The 23,033-nt window shown below is 36.2% G+C and overlaps 1 protein-coding gene across 5 annotated transcripts in view; it reads right to left on the minus strand.

The window, feature by feature from the left end:
• LOC143222453 (homer protein homolog 1-like) overlaps positions 1-23,033 on the minus strand; it is a 257,753-nt gene that overhangs the window by 187,131 nt on the left and 47,589 nt on the right. For 4 of the 5 annotated variants that reach the window (XM_076448998.1, XM_076448999.1, XM_076448997.1 and 1 more), the window contains exon 3: positions 2,432-2,563. In XM_076448998.1, the coding sequence (XP_076305113.1) occupies positions 2,432-2,563 (132 nt within the window). Of the gene's footprint in view, positions 1-2,431; positions 2,564-4,564; positions 4,766-23,033 lie in introns of those variants that run through there. The other variant, XM_076449000.1, reaches the window with a different exon arrangement.

The following is a 23,033-nucleotide window of genomic DNA, read 5'->3' on the forward strand; positions in this document are numbered from 1 at the left end:
CTTTCTCGTGAGATGGTGGACACATACAGATGTATCCACTCCAATATTTCATCTCATTACTGAAGTTTCACATTTCGTTAGCTCAGTCACTTTACTTCCTCGTGACGTATAAGTATTTTTTGAAATTACTTTTTTTTTTCTAAGAGATCAGTTAAGATCGAATATATTCACTGTTTCAAGTAGTTAAAGCTTTCATCAGCTGGTTATGTAACCACGAGGTTGAAAACGTACTTAACACCATACAAAGTCGACAACTTGGAGTACGCATGTCTACATTGTACATATCAACAAGAAAAACGACAAGAGACAAAAACAGTTTAAATTGTCTTCTGTCCTCTTATATTCTAAAAGATAAGCGATCCACTTTTCACAGATAGAACTGCTGTGTCTGAAGGATTCCCCTGACATTTTGGGTGAATTCTGTTGTATATTCAGTTCTCCAAACATTTTAAACATTTCAACTTGTCAGAAAATTGAAGAAGTACTCAGGTAAAACAAACACAAGTTACACACAATACTTTGTATCTCACTATAATAGAAGTGTTTGCGTTTACTTAGTTGAAAATTGAAAACACAGTCGAAACAGACCCTGCTAAATCCAAACCTTTTTCTCTTTTATGAAGACTAAAATCATGTGGTTATCACGTCACATGAATTTTTTGTTTATCTTACCGTGATTGGATGGTGATATGATGAAAATGTTTCTACGTTGTCGATGCTCATGGCACTTTTTTTAAAGCAAATGTTTGTTTTCCTTTCTTACGTTCAATTTAACGAAAACGTAAGCGTATTCCAAGATTAATGCCTTCAATTCACAGAAGCTAAACCTAAATATTTCACTTTTTTTTTTTTCCTTACGACTCTCACATCAAATCCTTTCAAATATTGAATAGTTTTATATTTGTGCCTGTTATGACATCTGACAAAAAAAAATACATAGGCTAAATCATTTATTTTCAACCTACAAATACACTTACGACGTCAGTACTGATTAGCAGGGGTTAATTTCATTACTGATGAGATACTTATCCATATTTTATGTGTGGCTCGTGTGTTTAAGATCCTGGAACCGGTTATAAGGTCCTCAAGCAATTTGGTGGAAAAATAGTTCAGAAAAATGTAAAAACAGATAGGTTTTCATTAGTAACTCGAGGGTTATAAATACAATAGAAATATATACTAATGGTACTTTCTTATTTATTTCATATACAGTTATTATTATTATTGCAAGTGTTTTGAATATTCCAAAACAGTCATGCATAAATAGTTCTCGTTTCTCAAGATGTTTTTTTATTTATTTATTTATATCAAATCTAATAAGTTGTCTGCCACTGCCTATAACTTTTAATTATAGACCAGGAATTACGTAAGCTGTGAGAAGCATCCTACTGTCCACGTTAAGGGACTGACGATCATTCTTATAACGCACCAACAGTTTAAAGTAAGGGGCAATATTTTGTGGTATCGCAAGGATTCGAATTCCTCTCTACACCACGATACTTAAAATTAAAACAATGCTAAGAATATTGTTTTAAAATATGAAGAACCATTGTTCAGAGACATTAAACAACAATGACAACAAACAACCATTGTTCAGACATTTAATAACAACGAAACAACAATGAAAACAAACAAATCGGATAAATTTCTTATCTCTACTTGCATATAAAAACGTTGTTCAAATTTCTTGACCAATGAAAAAACGTTTAATTTTTTGTGAGTAAACAGTGAATAAAAAAATTAAAACAAACTACGTTGTTAAATTATCACTAACAGTTATAGAAAATGTGAGGGAAAAAAATTAATGTTTGTGCTACAGATTTACACAGTTTTTAATCCTCGTTTATTAATAGTCATAAACGAAAGTTCAATTTGCTCAGAACAGAAATAATTAATAGATGATCCCTTTGCTTTGTGGGTCGTAACTTCGTCTTTAGCAAGGGAGATCATTCTTACTTCCAAATACTGGATGAAGTAATATTATTAAATAGTGTGCAATACATGGGGAACAATGTAGTTTAAAGGGAGTGGAAGATTCGAGGCAATTAGATATATCATAGAACTTAAATTACTTTGTTCATATTCCACCCAAATTTTAAATTAAAGAGAGACAGAGAGAGAAACTAGCTCTACTTACTGTTGTTTTTGTAAGATTGTTTTGTTGTGATATAAAACTCTCCGGTGTGTGGTATGTTTCACAACATAGCAGCTGATAAGCCCGAAGAATTTTTATCGTTCATTAGTTGACTCACCTCACTCGCTCGTGCTATCTTTTTACACTCACATTTGATGGTAACGTTTTTTTCGTGTCTGAAGTTTCTTTAAATTTGCAATAACAAACTGGAATTTCGAGTGATATAAATGTTTAAATGCCTCTACTGAATATATTAATAAAACAAACAACCTATGAGTTTTTACATAAAGTTCCTACCTTGTTTAAATCGCCTTCAGATGGAAAGCCCAGGCCATACACTGTACCAGTCTTGACATCTGACCATTGTCCAAACTTCTGAGACGTCTTTGTGAATGTCATGTTACACGTCACGGTACTGTTGACCACAGCCTAAAAGTAATAATATAGTTTTATTACTGTTTTTATTAGTAAAACCACAAATATTAGTTTTCGCAACTGAAACTTTATAAATAATATATCAGGTTTCAGTTTTGCTAAGCTGTTGTGTAAGCAAGTTTTCGAATTCTCAATAACATTGGAGAAAAAGAAACAAACTGGTCTAATGAAAGCGAAATTAGGTATAAATATGCTCGTTTTTCATTTTACACTTGAATTATAAAATCAATCCGCGATGTTGAAAACTAAATCCTTTACTTTAGCGAAAGTGCATACATTTATATTCCATTTGTTCTTAACATTTCTATGTCGACGTGCAAATTTAAATTATAGGAATATGACATACAACTTAGCTAAAAACAATCAACGTGTGTTTGGCTTTCTTTGCAAATCCAAAACCAAGCAACATCGATAAAAAAGTTGATTTTAAAAAGATATTTTCTTGGAAGTCTTATGTTTGAATCCCGAAGTTTAAACTTTAAAATTCTCCAGTATCAACGAGATTCCCACTGTTCCTGTTTACTATCTAACCAAACCACAGCCCACCAATCCGGCTCAGCTGTAACTTTGAGTTTATAATACTGAGAGTCGAAGTTCATAATACTTATGAAAACAAAACAAATAAAAACATTCATTACTGCTGATCAGTTACGTTTAGGTCTGGGGGTGCGTTATAAGGGTGAAGGTCAGCTCCTACTATTCATATAGACAAGGATTGTAAGTGGGTGCTGTTGAGTGACTATCTATATCTTACCCCCACTAGTACAAGATCAAGAATGGCTAGCACAGATAACCCTCGGGTATCTTGCGCGAATATCTGAACGCATTTCAATGCTGAGGTTTTGTGGTATTTGTAAATTTATTCTACCACCTTTTGCTGTTGTTCCCACTTTTGCACATCCGGAAAACAAATAAAAAAAAAAAAACATTCATGAAGAAGAATTTTCATTTGTATCCGCCGCTGAATTTAGTTCATTTATGTATAGTTCACAAAAACACGAAATACAACAACTTAATAAGAAATGTGATGCTTATTATAAAATATTATACAATAAAACGACCAAAAAAGCTATCACAAGATTGTAATTCCTAAGCCTTATTCCTTTGTGTGTTTGTTTGAGAGTATTTCTATAAACCATGCTTAGAGCATCTCCATGACGTCATAGAAAGATCTACCATAATACAAGCGCTTTTGGAGAAGTGGGGTTGTCTGCTATATTGTTCCTTGTTATTATTGCTTAAGATTACACAGTGATTTATTGCGGAGAATCAAACCTCGGATTTTAGCAGTGCAAACACGTAAACTTATTAACTCATCGCCTAACAACATATTATTACAAAAAATATCGCTTTATGTTTAAAATGCAGAAAACATGGTAAATGTAACAAAACTTTTTATACAATTATCACTTACTACTGTATGTTTGAGACTTAACTTTCGATGAAAATGTTGAAGTACAAATTTGTATTACGAAATTATTAAAACTGCTGTGAATAAATCTTCCAGATTTAGAGATCCAAACAGGATTTTCTAGGCATTTATTCAATCGAACTTATCACAGTATTTATTGTAGTTGTTCCTGTTTGTTGTTAGGGTTCGCGCTGAGATTAATTCTACAGTTTCCGAGTAAAGCAGTATAATGACTGGTTTGACTTGTTTGGAATTTCTTGCAGAGCTGAGAGGGCTATCCGTCTCTAATTTAGCTGTGAAAGACAGACTAAAGGAAAGGCAGCCAGTTAACACCAACCACTCTTGGGATATTCTTTTAACAACAAACAGCAGATTCGACGTAGCAATATAATGTCCCCACGGCTGAAAGGGCAAGTACGATTGGTTGGGCGGGGTTTCGAACCCTCGACCCTCAGATTGTCAGGCCCATTATATTATGAAATGTACAAACAAACGTTTTTCTCAAGGTACAGGACTATTTTGTTTAAATTTTGATGCATATTTTATTCCTTAAGATATCCATAGTATTCTAATACGAGACTAACTGAATAACCATAACACGTCTTCTGTTTTCGATTATCGCTTCAGGTCTTCTGCTGCTTGATGTTTCCACGCTAAAAACTTGCTGAATTATTTTTATTAAATAACAGTCGTTTGCACTGAAAACTGCGAATATAAGATAACCACCCACAGATAAAAATGTCTCTTTCAAATGGCTCTAATTCATCCCAACTCGTTTATTATATTTATTCAACAATATCTGCATAGAATGACACCAATGGCGTTTCATACTGCATCGCTTGAACTGTTTATCAAGCAGTGACGTACTTCCGGTGAGCGATTTCTTCCATAGCACATTCTGTAATATATTATTGTTATCAACAACGCCCAAAAGGAAGCGAACAGGAAGACGTTTTGAAATAGGTTTTGTAAACGAACGTGAATGCCAGCACTGAGGAGGGGATTGCCTCTGATAAAGTACTATGAATTAACATGATAGATATCCATTAAACTATATGCTTACGTCAATGCATAAGATGATACTAAAGCATTTATGATTTATAAAAAAGTGATAATACACGCAACTATAAGATTTATTCAAAATAACTAGACTGTAACGATACAGCGAGAGTCGGTTTTTTTTTATTTAAAGTCGTTCAATAAGTCTATATTATATTCAAAATATCCACACCATATAACTGTTATCCTTCATCCCTATATGCGCGCATTCAAATGTATTTTAAGGCTTCCAAACATTATATTACAAACAAAATAAGACTGGTACTGTCTTCAAATTTAAAAATTGTTTGTTTTTTGCAATTTCGCGCAAAGCTGCACGAGGGCTATCTGCGCTAGCCGTCCCTAATTTAGCAGTGTAAGACTAGAGGGAAGGCAGCTAGTCGCCACAGCCCACCGCCAACTCTTGGGATACTCTTTTACCAACGAATAGTGGGATTGACTGTCACATTATTACGCCCCCACGGTTGAAATGGCGAGCATGTTTGGTGCGACGGGGATTCGAACCCATGAACCTCTGATTACGAGTAGAAAGCCTTAACCCACCTGATCATGAAGGACCTAAGTTTAAAAACATACCGACAGGGGTTATCATCTTATGGAATAACACAAAGCTTCTCTGTTTAACGATCTAGAAGTCAAGTTAGATTAATAATCATCAGTTTATTAAATATTTTGATAAAGATAGGTTAATGATCATCACTTTATTAACGATCTATATGTCAAGTTAGATTAATGATCATAAATTTATACTTTTCTATAGAAATTAAGAAAACCAAATGGAATATTTTAACTATGATATTTTATAGCGTTGGACCAAATTGTTTATTTTAATGCACGAAGTTTATAAAATGTAAGGGCAGTGCACTGTATTTAGACTAAAACAGTTAAGTGATGTGTTAACATTGCTCACGTTAAGTACACTGAGCTGCGAGGGCCGTGCGGGGCGTCTCGATGACTGTGATGTTAAACCTTTCTCACAACATGCGATCAAATTACACTTCTCTAGCGCCAAAAAACAATAACAAAACAACAACTTTGAACCACATATTCTGATCAGAAACGATAAACCGTTTGACTCGTATAGTAAGAGACGCCAGTTCTAGCAACGCTTGGAGAACCATGGTATCAGGGTTAAGTTTTACAACCCAACATGGTGACGATCCCAGTACCCAAAGTATGTATAAACAAAGGTAGAAATCCGAACAAACACTACTGTCTGAGATGGCGATCTCATGGATAACATATATTTCTCAAACACTTTTCCCTTTGTAATGCATAGCAGTATATACACCCACTACTCCCCTATGCATATGGTGACGTCATCCGTATTTCCCTTCTAAAAGTAATATTTGCTCAGTTTAACAATTAAAATCACCAAGCGTTCGTGTTACTTTCTTAATTACATAGAATGTCTTTCACTTCAATTATATCCTTTTCTAGACTTTCTACTCGACTGAAATTTTGCATGAAAGCAGGAACAATTGTTTATAATAAATATAAAGAAACCAAAAATGAAAGACGAGTGTTATAAATGAAGTGTTTTCTACGTTTTTAACAGAAAATACTACTCAGAAACGAAAATTAATTTGTTCTTTCCATAACTTCTTGAAAGCGTCCACAAATAAAAGTACAGAGAACGTTCAGCGGCATATCGAACCTTTGATTTTCCCATACGCAGCCCGACACGCTTACCACTAAGCTACAACCAATCCAGAAAAAAATTTATCATTATAAGTGCAAAATCATTCATGCTATAAATAAATAAAACGAATATTTAAAAAGTAAAACGAGAAAAAACAAGCGTTAATAATTACCTTTCACAACAAAAAATGCAGGTTAAACAAAACAGAGAAACAATACATTTAAATCCTTTCCTAATTATATCAAACGGTGATAAAATGGGATTACTCTGAAAACGTGTAAAGATACTATTATTAAGATAGATGACAATAGAAAACAACAAGAGTATCCAATAAATCACATCTATTGTAATAAGTTAATCGGTTAGAGAAGTCTGTTAAGTCGATGACTGTTTAATGTAACATACATACGACCTGTGTTTTTATGTTTAAGAACAATGGTGTACAAAGTGTTATTTGTGTTGTGGCCATAGCAGAGATCGAGCTCCGAGTTTTGGCGTTACAAGCCTTCAAGCGTAGCACTGTCGTTAAGCCTTTTTTTTTTAACAGCTTTGAGCATAACTAAAAACAAACCAAATAATTTCTCAAGCCATAGGCTTTACCGTAAAAGTCTCTTGGACAAAAGAGATAAACTTCAGATAAGACTTTAATTATACACAAGTAGTAACAAACTTAGTGCGTTTGTTAATATATTAAGTTTTCAAAATACAAAGATATAGTACCTAACATCATTTTATCAAAAACCAAAGCATTTCATAGCTGAACGTACACAACTTTTCCCTTCTCTTTTTTGATTACACTGGTTGCTGTATTAACTTTCCTTGAAACAGAATTCCCTGGTGAGCCACACATAATAAATATATATATTCTTACACACTGACATTATTTATTCAAAATCTCACAAATAAGAGTCTTCACGCTAATGTTCGGGGCTGAATTCTGTCGTGCCTAAATCATACGCGGCATAATATGACGCGTCAAAAGTGACAGTGCTAGTATTAACAACCCTACACTCACAGTGTGCCCTAACTTCACATTTCACAGTTAACTGAAATACATTTTTCAAAGTCAAACTTGACTAATTAAGAGACAGAAAATAAACAGCTGCCTTCAACTCATCATTAGTATTATTGAATATAACATAATAACATATGGACGGGAAGGGACCTACGGGCCACTCTGTACAGAGAAGAGCCAGTGAGGTTTGGTGACACTACATTTAAACAATGGCTTGTATGTAATGTTGTTAGAAACAAAATATAAGTTAATACTGTTCTTAGTCTGTGTACTGAAAGTGTAAATAAAATGTTCAGACATAAAAACTGGAAACAAATATTTGTTGATTTGTTAATTTAGTCTCCGTTGATTAATGAGTCGTTTTTATTAAAAACTATGGTGATAAAACAGAAAATAAATTAATTAAGAAACGATATAATTTGAAATTAAATCGACGTTTTTACTCCATCATAAATTTTATGCACTTAACTTTAGTCAAGGTGATCCCATGCTAGGTCTTTACTTTAGGCTTATTTATTTATTGAAATCATACCAACACTCATTACGCTTATAAGGTTTCCCTGTACATCCCCCTCACGGCAATCTTCCACACAAGTCAATACAATGGTAATGGGCAGACAGTAATCGATAAGTGCATTTTAACTTTTATGACTCGACCAATTTCAAGAAATAAAAGGTGACGTGACACACTGGTTTTTATATACGCTATATTATTACAATAATAGAAAAAAAAACTGACGTTCAAAATCAGCAAATGTTGAAGGTTTCCTAACATTATTCTGTGACTTTTCTCGAAGCATGGCGCCCTGTATGGTGGCTTTCTAACATTATCACCTCTCACATCGCTTGGTGCCCTGTATGGTGGCTTTCTAACATTACCACCTCTCACATCGCTTGGTGCCCTGTATGGTGGTTTTTAACATTATCACCTCTCTCATCGCTTGGTGCCCTGTATGGTGGCTTTCTAACATTATCACCTCTCACATCGCTTGCTGCCCTGTATGGTGGTTTTCTAACATTACCACCTCTCACATCGCTTGGTGCCCTGTATGGTGGTTTTTAACATTATCACCTCTCTCATCGCTTGGCGCCCTGTATGGTGGTTTTTAACATTATCACCCCTCTCATCGCTTGTCGCCCTGTATGGTGGCTTTCTAACATTATAACCTCTCACATCGCTTGGTGCCCTGTATGGTGGCTTTCTAACATTATCACCTCTCACATCGCTTGGCGCCCTGTATGGTGGTTTTAACATTATCACCTCTCATCATCGCTTGGTGCCCTGTATGGTGGCTTTCTAACATTATCACCTCTCACATCACTTGGTGCCCTGTATGGTGGCTTTCTAACATTATAACCTCTCACATCGCTTGGTGCCCTGTATGGTGGCTTTCTAACATTATCACCTCTCACATCGCTTGGTGCCCTGTATGGTGGTTTTTAACATTATCACCTCTCTCATCGCTTGGTGCCCTGTATGGTGGTTTTTAACATTATCACCCCTCTCATCGCTTGTCGCCCTGTATGGTGATTTTTAACATTATCACCTCTCTCATCGCTTGGTGCCCTGTATGGTGGCTTTCTAACATTATCACCTCTCACATCGCTTGGTGCCCTGTATGGTGGTTTTCTAACATTACCACCTCTCACATCGCTTGGTGCCCTGTATGGTGGTTTTTAACATTATCACCTCTCTCATCGCTTGGTGCCCTGTATGGTGGTTTTTAACATTATCACCCCTCTCATCGCTTGTCGCCCTGTATGGTGGCTTTCTAACATTATAACCTCTCACATCGCTTGGTGCCCTGTATGGTGGCTTTCTAACATTATCACCTCTCACATCGCTTGGTGCCCTGTATGGTGGCTTTCTAACATTATCACCTCTCACATCGCATGGCACCCTGTATGGTGGTTTTTAACATTATCACCTCTCTCATCGCTTGGTGCCCTGTATGGTGGCTTTCTAACATTATCACCTCTCACATCGCTTGGTGCCCTGTATGGTGGCTTTCTAACATTATAACCTCTCACATCGCTTGGCGCCCTGTATGGTGGCTTTCTAACATTATCACCTCTCACATCGCTTGGTGCCCTGTATGGTGGTTTTTAACATTATCACCTCTCTCATCGCTTGGCCCCTGTATGGTGGTTTTTAACATTATCACCCCTCTCATCGCTTGTCGCCCTGTATGGTGGCTTTCTAACATTATCACCTCTCACATCGCTTGGCACCCTGTATGGTGGCTTTCTAACATTATCACCCCTCTCATCGCTTGGCGCCCTGTATGGTGGCTTTCTAACATTATCACCCCTCTCATCGCTTGTCGCCCTGTATGGTGGCTTTCTAACATTATAACCTCTCACATCGCTTGGCGCCCTGTATGGTGGCTTTCTAACATTATCACCTCTCACATCGCTTGGTGCCCTGTATGGTGGCTTTCTAACATTATCACCTCTCACATCGCTTGGTGCCCTGTATGGTGGTTTTTAACATTATCACCTCTCACATCGCTTGGTGCCCTGTATGGTGGCTTTCTAACATTATCACCTCTCACATCGCTTGGTGCCCTGTATGGTGGCTTTCTAACATTACCACCTCTCACATCGCTTGGTGCCCTGTATGGTGGTTTTTAACATTATCACCCCTCTCATCGCTTGGCGCCCTGTATGGTGGCTTTCTAAAATTACCGCCCCTCTCATCGCATGGCGCCCTGTATGGTGGCTTTCTAACATTATCACTTCTCTTATCCCTTGGTGCCTTGTATGGTGGCTTTCTAACATTATCACCTCTCTTATCCCTTGGCGCCCTGTATGGTGGCTTTCTAACATTAGAAACTCTCACATCGCATGGCGCCCTATATGGTGACTTTCTAACAATATCACCCCTCTCATCGCTTGGCGCCCTGTATGGTGGCTTTCTAACATTATCACCCCTCTCATCGCATGGCGCCCTGTATGGTGGCTTTTTAACAATATCACCCCTCTCATCGCTTGGCGCCCTGTATGGTGACTTTCCAACATTATCACCTCTTTCATCGCTTGGCACCCTGTATGGTGGTTTTCTAACATTATTTCCTCTCCCATCACATAGCGCCCTCTTTTTTATCTAACATTATGACCCCGCTCCCCATAAAGAGCCCTCTACTGCGGGTTTTCTTTCTTCAAATAGCGCCCCCTATTGGTTCTTTCTACTATTATGACTACTCTTTTGACATGCACCCTCACTGGCACTAATTTACTTATGGATTAATCAGACTTCGCTAAGCCACATGATGTGCGGCGTGGGAACTCAGATATGTTAATACGCTACAACCCGAGACGTGAAAAGTTGGGGTCCAGTATACACGGTAACTTAATTGGTTAAAAACCATGGGTTCAAGCTAAACTCGTAGCTCAGTTTTCATCTTGTCTACCTTACTACTAACAGTTATTTTAGCAACTATCATGAGAAGTCTTAACAGTTAAAACAAGGACTGTCCGGGTTTAATCTATTTTTGCCACAGTTTGTAACGTAAACAAAAGTGAATTATAACATAACTCCACACTATTTTATTATTTCTTCTTACTGTATTCACATTCTATATTGTTTTCGTTTTTGAATTTCGCGAAAGGATACATGACGGCTATCTGCGCTAGCCGTCCCTAATTAAGCAGTGTGAGACTAGAGGGAGAGCAGTCAGCATTTTCCACCGCCAACTTTTGGGCTACTCTTATCAATGAACAGTGGGATTAAACACCACATCATAATGTCACCACGGCTGAAAGGGCGAGCATGTTTTGATGTGACAGGGATTCGAACCCGCGACCCTCAGATTATGAGTGGAGCGCCCTAACCACCTGGCCAAGTCGGGCAATTCCTGCTTTTTTGACGAACTATGGTTGATACGTGTTAACTTATCGCACTCCTATAAACAGAATGAAACATTTGTTTATAATCAGTACATTCGCACATCTTCAACACTACTAGAATCAAGATCTTCAATTGTACATTACTTCATACAAAATATTACGAGTTCTGACTGTATTCTTATGTCGGTCTAATGAAAACGCCTCAAAGAATTATGAAGATATGGATCCACACAAACGCAACGTTCCATTATTACATACATACTAACTGGTGTAACAGCCCCCGGACGGAAGTTGAATAAATTCATGATTAATGAAAGGTTATCTTAAGACATGAAAAATTGCTTCCATTATACGTTACTGCAAAAACACGAAAACTACAAAACATAAAATGTGAAACCGAAAATTCGTATCTCCGTATCGTCCCGATAAACCTTCATGTTGTATCTACTGAAGATCCATTAATAGTGTGTGAAGCAGTGGTAGAAAACTGCCATAAAAATCGCAAAATGCAAAACTGGATATTTGTAAACACCTCCCCATGGACCCAATGAGCTTCCACACCATGCAAGTAGTTACACAGACATACAACGTACGGTACTCTAACATTTATATAAATAAACGTAGTGCTACCTATACGGCTATATATAGATATGATAAAGAGAGAACTCGTAAAGTCCTTAACTTATGTTTAGATATTGTAAAATGTTTATTGTTCATACAGACCACTCATCGTTATCTTGTTTAAATATTCGACGATCGAGTCATATTTTATCTTTGCAAACCTCTAAAGAGAAAGTGTTAACCTGTATATCTCTACAGTAAAACAGTAACACTATCCACTGTTTTATCATGTATACCTATAAAATGTAACAGTAACACTATCCACTGTTTTATCCTGTATACCTATAAAATGTAACAGTAACACTATCCACTGTTTTATCATGTATACCTATAAAATGTAACAGTAACACTATCCACTGTTTTATCCTGTATACCTATAAAATGTAACAGTAACACTATCCACTGTTTTATCATGTATACCTATAAAATGTAACAGTAATACTATCCACTGTTTTATCCTGTATACCTATAAAATGTAACAGTATTACTATCCACTGTTTTATCCTGTATACCTATAAAATGTAACAGTAATACTATCCACTGTTTTATCCTGTATACCTATAAAATGTAACAGTAATACTATCCACTGTTTTATCCTGTATACCTATAAAATGTAACAGTAATACTATCCGCTGTTTTATCCTGTATACCTATAAAATGTAACAGTAATACTATCCACTGTTTTATCCTGTATACCTATAAAATGTAACAGTATTACTATCCACTGTTTTATCCTGTATACCTATAAAATGTAACAGTAATACTATCCACTGTTTTATCCTGTATACCTATAAAATGTAACAGTAATACTATCCACTGTTTTATCCTGTATACCTATAAAATGTAACAGTATTACTATCCACTGTTTTATCCTGTATACCTATAAAATGTAACAGTAATACTATCCACTGTTTTATCATGTATACCTATAAAATGTAACAGTAATACTATCCACTGTTTTATCCTGTATACCTATAAAATGTAACAGTAATACTATCCACTGTTTTATCCTGTATACCTATAAAATGTAACAGTAATACTATCCACTGTTTTATCCTGTATACCTATAAAATGTAACAGTAATACTATCCACTGTTTTATCCTGTATATAGTTCTGCGGTATAATAATGATGGTATTCACAATTTTACTCTATGTTCCTCTAGAACACAACAATAATATTATCCGCTATTATCCTGGATAGTTCCACAGTATAATAACAGTATTATCCGCTGTTTTACTCTGTATACTTCTGCATTATAACAGTGTTATTACCTACTATTTTATCCTTTATGCTTCTATAGTGTAGCAAGTATTATCCGCTGTTTTACCTTTTGTACAAAATAACAGAACTTTTATCCGCTAGTCTTAAATTTCTTTCGGTTTTTATTGCCTTTAAATGGATACTTTAATCTTTATTAATGCTACGACAATAAACCACATGTCAGTAAGGACATCAGTAATATATAATTACATCTTTCTGCCGTGATTTGTGCTAACGCTAGTAACCATCATTGGATTTATGGAGTCATTCTCCAATGTCTCAACCTTCAACAACCACTGTTTCAAAGAAATCTTAACGAAAGTTGGATGAGACATGAGTGGAAAATAAGTGAGAGCTCTCGTAACGAGGAATCAATTTTTATAAACATAACTGGTAAATAGGTCACAGTTTTGTTTTTATATTTGTGGCAAAGTTGCCAAGACTACCTGTTACTGTCCCTAATTTTTAAACTATTGGCCAGAGAGAAAACGGACAGCCAGTAGCAGCAGCCAAGAGATTGAGAGATTGACTGTCTCACTAATTACGCATTTACAATTTAAAATGATTCCAAAGACGAGTCGCCAGCTCCTAAATTTGAAGTTCTACCACAGAATCAACTAAAGCCCAGCAACATAAATACACATTTATTTGAAACAATAAACTGAAATACACTATTTGGTTCACATTCCAATAACGGATGATAAAAAGATAAACCAATATTCTTGCACAGATAAATAATATTTCGAGTATAACAATACTTATTTACAGGGTCCTTCAAACGTGTTTTTTTTATAATTTAAAATTTCATACTAAATAGTTAAGAAATTACAATCATACAGTTTTCAACATTTTGTAGGCAAACTCAAACAGTATTTACTGTTATACTGTTATTTTGTTCACTTCATTAAGTAGTGTTATCCTGCAAAATGGAACCTGTACAAGAAAAGCTCAATATGTCGTTTGCCTTGCAGAGACCACGTCAGTGACTGTGGTGCAGCATAATTACAAATGTCTGTATAGGAAATAAGTATGGGATATGTTAAGGATATCGTGTATTGCACACCTACATCATCACAGGGCTAAAGACCACTATAAAGGGCGCCATCATCACTATAACTGTGGATATGCTTCAGCGAACGTTGACTGAAATAGTAAGTCGGTTAAACTTGCTCAGTGCGATAAATAGTGCACGCGGATTTGAGTGGATTGTGTTCCTTTGGAATAAAATAGTAAAAAGTACTCATGTTCAAGTAGTTATCGCACTTAGCTACCTTACAGAGGCAAGTAAATTTTACTGAGCTATCATTGGCTACCTTCATCGACAAAGTTTGTGAGAACTGCGGAGAATACGGCCTCAAAAAGCTGAGAAACTGGGTATTGTATTGCTCAACCTATGCGGCCATCACTATGTTTTTCATAGCAGTTTTCTACTGGAGTTTAGGTTGTATCCCTCATAGCATTGAAACTATTCTGAAATTGCTCACCAAACACATCTCGCTAGTTAACAGATTGAACGTTAATACGTATACAAGATTAATGCCAATGAAAGGCTAAGAAATAGTTTACAATGCATATAAATTATTTTTTGCCATATGCTTTCAAATATTATGAGACAATATTTCACCATTAGTTGACTTTAGAATTTCGCGTTAAACTACAAAAAATAGCTACCTGCGTATAGCCATACCTAACTTTGAACTGACAGCGCAAGATGCAAGGCAAAAAGAAACACCCGCCGTCAACACTACACTACTACTATATGACCAAATAGTGTGATAGTCAGCAGGACGCAAACCACGAATCCAACACAGATAAACAGTCCTGGTAAACTTACCATTATACCGTATACGTTCGGAGTGTTATTATTAATAACCAATCCAGCGACAAAAAAAAAAAAACGTCTGTCGCGAAACAATAAAGCCCACAGAAGCAAATTTGCGATTTTAATTAACAACAAAATTTTCCGCACAACTTGCTTTCCAGTATTCTCAAATATAAGACAGTGCGCACACTCCTTTCAAACTTATGGCTTCATGTAATGTTCCTAAATGGAGCTCTGTAGACCGTGGAAATATGTTTCGGTGTTTTAATTAAAACCTTTACCTACAGAATATATACATTTATGATCTTTAAGTAGGCAGTCAAAATTGCAATATACCACCAATAACGGGTTCAGTATATAATTAGTTAAAGCTAAGAATATTTTATCAACATTTAAACATTAATGTTTTACATACGACTTCAGATCAATAAATATGAAGTCGTTAATATTGTGGACTTCCACAGTTAACGATCACGAAACATTAACCAAGCTTCATTACACCGCGCACGCGTTAAATCCCAGAAAGTTCTACTACAAGCACCAAATAGTTTGGGATGCAACTTCACTGATCCAGTAATATGTTTTTCTGGTTAAGTATACTACAACAAGTCGCTTACAGAAATTAAAAAACAATACCAACACCAATCATCTATGTGGTATTCACTCAAAAACATAATTATATCACTAGCGCTGCCATCTGTTGGCAAGAATACTAATATTTCCTTGCAAAAAAACAGAGATAGAAATGGCGAAGAGGCGAGGTGACTGAAAACAACATATATTAAAAGATGTTTACGCTGTACTTTACAAACACTGCGTACCCAATTAATGAAAGAAAAAACAATTTACAAACAAACATCAGTATTATATAAATACAGTATTTAATCCACAGCATGTATTTTCAATCAGATTTTAATGATTTTTATTACAACGAATGCCATTTTACCACTGGTTTCCATGTTTGCAGACTTGCTGATGTACTATTATATGCGTGTATAGTGTACAAGTGTGAAATAAAACGTGCTCGCGTGCTAGTACCTAAAACTACTTTTTCAATACAGTTGACGTACATGCTATCACTTTGTTAAAAACTAATGTTTTAGTAAAACCAACACAACAGTGAATACATGCACTGTATCAAAAAATGTTCTTGGCATAAAACAGTCTTTCCAAACTGTGCGCGGTAAACCTAAATATCTCTAGAACAGTACTGGAATCACTTACGCGATAAATCATTTTCAGCTCTTCTTTGCTGGATAGACTTTCAAATATGATAAAATTGTTTGTTAGGGTTGGTGCAACTCTGAACAGGATCTGGCTGTATTACTCATCTCTAATTCTGAAATGATAGACTAAAAGAAAGGCGTCTCGTCAACGCCACCTACTGTCCACTCTTGAAATATTGTTGTCTGACCGAATAGTTGGACCATCACTCTTAACACGTACTCACGGCCATTGAATTCGGAGTGCGTATGTGTACGTGCTTCTGTGGAATATTGGGGGTATCAGCATATAATCAACATTACTGTCTGCCAATTCTTGGGCTACTGTGTCAAACAAATAGTAGAATTTGATCATCACATTTATAACGCACTCACAGACAGCCAAAACGTTCAGAGCACGTTTCTCTTTAGCGGGTGGGAGTAACGGGATGCGAACCATGGACCTTCAACTCCACAGACGAGTGTATTAGCACTGATTCCTCTTGAACTACCTTTTCTTTATATAACCAATTCTAAAGATAAAACAATAAAACGTGTTTTATGTATAGACTTTGCACGACAGACGCTTTTCATAATATAGTATCAATGTAACATGTTCTCGATACGTCTCTGGATTTCAAACATTAAAATCCGAGGTTCAATTTCCTGCGGTGGACACAACAGATAGCCTGATGTGACTTTGAACTAAAATAAACAAAACAAAACACATGTAACATAAATCCTAAGAATGGCTTATAAGTATGTGTATTTTCTTATAGCAAAGTCACATTGGGATATCTGCTGAATCCACAGAGAGGAATCAAACCCCTGATTTTAGCGTTGTAAATCCGTAGACTTAGCGCTGTATCAGCGGGGGACAGACTTAAGTAACACAGGGTTATTGAAAACAGTACAGAGTAAGAAAAACAAATCGAATATGCATTACGTGACCTTTAACAGAAAAAAAGAAAAACTTGCCGTCGTTTCTAACGTAATAAAAAATAAATCATATTAATCAAAAACCACTCTTCTGGTAGCAGTGAGTTGGATAACGTTAGTTGTACGGCTTCGTATATTTCTACAACGTGATGGAAAGTGTGGAATACGTAACAGACACGTGTGATTATAATAGAATATTAATCTTAAATTGAAAATAAAAATTGTCAAGTGTTTAAGGGGTAACATAGCTGTTTTCATTCACTCACAAAACGACTCGTATCGTAAACATACACATATATTTTGTTTTAAAAGCCGAAAATATCGCGCACTGTAAGAGACAAAAACAAAATCATCCAGAAAACTCGTTTAATCGATTGCTCTCTCTCTCTTCTGTTTCATTTATTTATTTTGTTTTACAGACGGCTAAAGGAACGTAAGTACGTTTTAACAACACGCAAGTTCGATGGAACAGGTTCTATGCTTTAGCAAAAGGACATATAAACCGAGCTTGCTGCGAAAATGTCACTATTTATCCTGGTAAGCAGCGATAATGTGTGGTCATGAAATCTGACACATTCCTTATCATCACCAAAGGAAAAACACAAGGTAAATCCGAAAAACACGGAAACGAAATTACAACCTTTATCGTTAGCGCTATATAACGTAACATGTGTCCTTCATAAAATAATTATCAAGCCAGTGTGTCACACAAACATAACTATTAAACCATACGTAGGTGTATACCTGTGTGTTTATTATTTTGTTTTTGAATTTCGCGCAAAGCTACACGAAGGCTATTTATTATAGCCGTCCCTAATTTAGCAGTGTAAGACTAGAGGGAAGGCAATTAGTCATCACCACCCACCGCCAACTCTTGGGCTACTCTTAACAACGAATACTAGGATTGACCGTCACATTACAACACCCCCATGACTGAAAGGGCTAGCATGTTTGGTGCGACATGGTTTCGAAACAGCAACCCTCAGATTACAAGTCTTGTGCCTTAACCACATGGTCATGCCGGGCCGAATGTCAGTGTGTCACACAAATAGAACAAACAAACCATACGTGGCCGTATACCAATGTGTCACACAAACAGCGTGATCGTGTGTAACTTTATTGTGTCAGAAATGAAATTACCATGAAAGTGTCAGTTTAGTTTTGGTTTGTTGTCAGAGCTACAGTTATGACAGAAAGTGTTCGTACCCCTGCGTCGTGAGTAGTTTTTTCCTCATAACTTAAAAGGTATCACGATTAGGATAATGAAAGTATAGTATATTAATAATATTATACTAACACACATCTACATAAATTTCTAGTAAATTGAATGACAAATAAACTGTTTATAAACAAATAACCAAACATAGGAGGGGCAGAAAGTGTTCGTGCGCCTACTTTAATGGTCAGTTGTGTAGCCTTTCAGGTGAATTACTTGGCGCAATCTCTCCTCATAGTCCTCCATGATCGTTTGACAGTACTCGACTGGTATTTTCTTCCATTCTTCTTTACAGAAGACCTCCAACTCGTGCAAGTTTTTCGGATGACGCTGGTGAACCCTGGTCTTCAACTCATGCCAAAAGTTTTCAATTGGGTTGAGATTAGGTGACTGCAATGGCCACTCCAGAATGCTTATATGGTTCCTCTGCAACGATGATTGCACATATTTTGATGTGTGCTTGGGGGATTGTCGTACTGGAAGATCCAACGACGCCTAAGCCGCAAGTTCCAAGCATCATTCTTGATATAAATGCCTAATATATCAACATACTCTTTTTTTTCATGATTCCGTTGACGCAGTGAAGGCTGCCTACACCAGAAGAGCTGAAGGAACCCCACAGCATGATCGAGTCACCTCCGTGTTTAACTGTAGGGACGGTGTTCTTTGGAAGATTTCGTTCCCCCTTCTAATATGGCGAACATCATTGTGGCCGAAAAGCTCAATTTTAGTCTCGTCTGATCAAAGAAAACTCTTCCAATAGGTAAATGGCTCATCTACATGCTTTCTTGCATACCTCAATCGTATTCTAAATGAACAGGCTTTAAATATGGAGTTCTACGAACGTAACATGTTCGTAACTGTAGAGGTGCTTACTTCAACCCCAGTTTCTCTTACCAGTTTCTGTATGTCATTAGGTGTTAAACGAGGGTTCCTACTAACTTCTTTGAGAACCTTCCTCTTGGTTCTCTCTGGAATTTTGTGGGACGCCCGGAACGAGGGAGGTTAGCAGTTGATCCTGTAAGCTTAAACTTGGCAATTATGCTTTGAACAGTAGATTTTGGCACATTAAGTTGTGTAGCAATACCGGAAAGAGACACACGAGACTTGTATTTTACAATAATTCGCTTTTTTAAATCACTGGACAGTTGTTTCCTATTCGCCATGATGACCAAGCAGATAATGACGGAGACGGAGCTATGTTGCCGGAAGTATATTTTTCGCTGGCTAAATTCCAATAATTATGACCCTAGTGTCTAGTTCTGAAATTGTATAATGTAGTTTATTCACCAAACTAAACAAAGGTTTTACAGGAATATCAGTTTTTTTACACGTTCTGAACTGTACGAACACTTTCTGCTCCTCCTATTTTTGGTTATTTGTTTATAAACAGTTTTTTGTCGTTTAATTTATATAAAATTTATGTAGATGTGTGTTAGTATAATATTTATAATATATTACACTTCTATCAGCCTTCTCGTGATACTTGACTTATGAGCAAAAAACCACTCGGGACGCAGGAGAACGAACACTCTGTCGTAACTGTACATTATGGGCTATCCGTGATGTGCCTACAGCGGGTATCGAAAACCCGGTTTGTAGCGTTACAAATCTTCAGACTGCCGCGTCACACATTAATTACTTTAAAAACTGTAGTTATTTTAACTCTTACGTAGAAAGTTCATTACGGCTATTTTTGCATTATATTATTTTTACATGTCCATCTAGCATCAACCATTTAACTGGCATGGATAATTTTAACTGGAAAAGAAACTTGCTTACATTTATATTCCAAAAATGTTAACTTATCGCTCCTGAATGTTTTAACATATTGAACCCCCATTTTAAGAACTCGTTGGTTCAAGCAAAGGAGAACGTAATGAAACATGTCAGTCACTTCCTCTGTCATATCCACTACCAACGAAGCCTTTCACTCAATATCAAGCGCAGATAGCCTAGTTGCTTTGCGCCATAAAACGCCAAACCTACCCACCCACTCAATACCAACATTCACCAGACAGGCTGGGATATAACAGACACAGCTGTGGTCCAGCTGCTAATATGTAATTAATATTCATGTGTGTTAATTCTAATGGTGTGAATTGGATTAAGCAAGTAAATCATAATTATTAATAATTTCATTTAATCAGCTAACTAATCTAAACACGGCGCGCAATTAGAAACTATTATTATCCTGATTATAATACTGCCTAAATCTAACTTCAATAAAAAACGCCGTTGCGTGGGCTTAAAACGATTGTTAATTTTATTTTGAATTTCGCGCAAAGCTTTGCGAGGACGATCTGTGCATAGCCGTCTGTAATATCGAACTGACGAGACTTGAAGAGAAACAGACAGCAAACCCCACTTAATGCCAACGTTTGCGGTTGCTGTTGTCTGACCGGACAGCAAGTTGTGATCTCGCGCTTGTAACGCACTCACGGTCCCAAAGTGCGGGATAAGCCGCGAATCACGAAACCTTGGATTCCCCGTCCAAACATGCTAGCTTACCGAAGCGAAATGAGACTTTAAAATGCAAGGCGTGCTAATGTTTAATATTAATTACATAAGGATTAACTTGTTGGTTGTTTGACACTGAATGTCGCGCATAGGGGGCAATACGAATTTCTAAGTGATATGCTGGAAGCGAAAACATTGTCAATAAGACCCACTGCCAGCTCGTGAGCTACTGTAATCCAACACCTGAATTTAATATTTACTTCACATGACATTCAGCGAAATGAATTAACACTGTGTAATTCTCATTACATAATTTAAAATGAATTAACACTGTGTAATTCTCATTACATAATTTAAAATGAATTAACACTGTGTAATTCTCATTACATAATTTAAAATGAATTAACACTGTGTAATTCTCATTACATAATTTAAAATGAATTAACACTGTGTAATTCTCATTACATAAGTTAAAATGAATTAACACTGTGTAATTCTCATTACATAATTTAAAATGAATTAACACTGCGTAATTCTCATTACATAATTTAAAATGAATTAACACTGCGTAATTCTCATTACATAATTTAAAATGAATTAACACTGCGTAATTCTCATTACATAATTTAAAATATTTTTACGATAAATTAATTTCACTGAGGCCCTGACACGGCCACGTGGTGAAGACACTCGACTTCACCTGAAGGTCACGAGTTCGAATCCACGTCGCACCAAACATGCTAGCCCTTTCAACCATGGGAGTGTTATAAAGTGACGGTCAATCCTCCTATCCGTTGATAAAAGAGTAGCCCAAGAGTTGGCTGTGGATGGTGATGACTAACAGCCTTCCCTCTAGTCTTACACTGCAAAATTAGGGACGACTAGCGCAGATAGCTCTCGTATAGCTTTGCGCGGAATTCATAACCAACAATTAATCTTCACTGGTGTGAATTATTCTGGTTTCATCGGTTTCAGATGCGTGGATTATTTTTTCATCTCCTAACCAATGAACGGGGAATTATTTATTGCGTCATTACTTCGCGTTCACCTTCCCGTGAGGCAACAGCAACAAAAAGTCACTGACCAATTTATCAACATCTATGTGTCGTATTTCTCTCAATCTTGTAAAGTAGTAACACCAAACTTGTGTCTCGGGAGCGACCCTCGAAATAAAGTGTAAAAAATAAAGTTAAGAAAAAGCTGGCATTATTTTTCTCAATTCAGAAGATCTAAGATGTACAACTAATTAAAAATATATATATCAATCAGAAATATGTTTAATATCTAACTATTAAACAAGATCTCTGTGGTATATTCTTGATGTTGCAAAAACAGTTAAAACTATACAAACCATATTCTGAATTACTTTTTTAAAAACTTTGAAGATGAAATTGAACACAAATAGAATAATATCGTATTTGGTTAATTGTTGTATGTGAAAGTCATAGGTGTCGCTGAGTGCTGACACGTGGGACCCGTGCTCCGATTCCGATTCTATTTGACGACACCCCGAATTCCCAGTTAGGAAAAGAAAAACCATAACCGATGTCACACTGAAACAACGAACATTCTCGCGGCTTTGCGATGCCTCTGGCAACTGTTCTTACAATCAGTAATAACTTTATAATATTTACGGGATGGCGACTGTTCTTACAGTTAGTAACAAGTTTACAATATTTACAGGAAAACTAGCTCTTGACCATCTTTCATTTAGTAACAAGTTTACAATATTTACAGGAGAACTAACTCTTGACCATCTTTCATTTAGTAATAAGTTTACAATATTTACAGGAGAACAAACTCTTGACCATCTTTTATTTAGTAACAAGTTTACAATATTTACAATATTTACAGGAGAACAAACTCTTGACCATCTTTTATTTAGTAACAAGTTTACAATATTTACAGGAGAACTAACTCTTGACCATCTTTTATTTAGTAACAAGTTTACAATATTTACAGGAGA

The sequence above is a fragment of the Tachypleus tridentatus genome, chromosome 8 (genome assembly GCF_004210375.1).
Source record: "Tachypleus tridentatus isolate NWPU-2018 chromosome 8, ASM421037v1, whole genome shotgun sequence".
In the NCBI taxonomy this organism is placed as follows: Eukaryota; Metazoa; Arthropoda; class Merostomata; order Xiphosura; family Limulidae; genus Tachypleus; species Tachypleus tridentatus.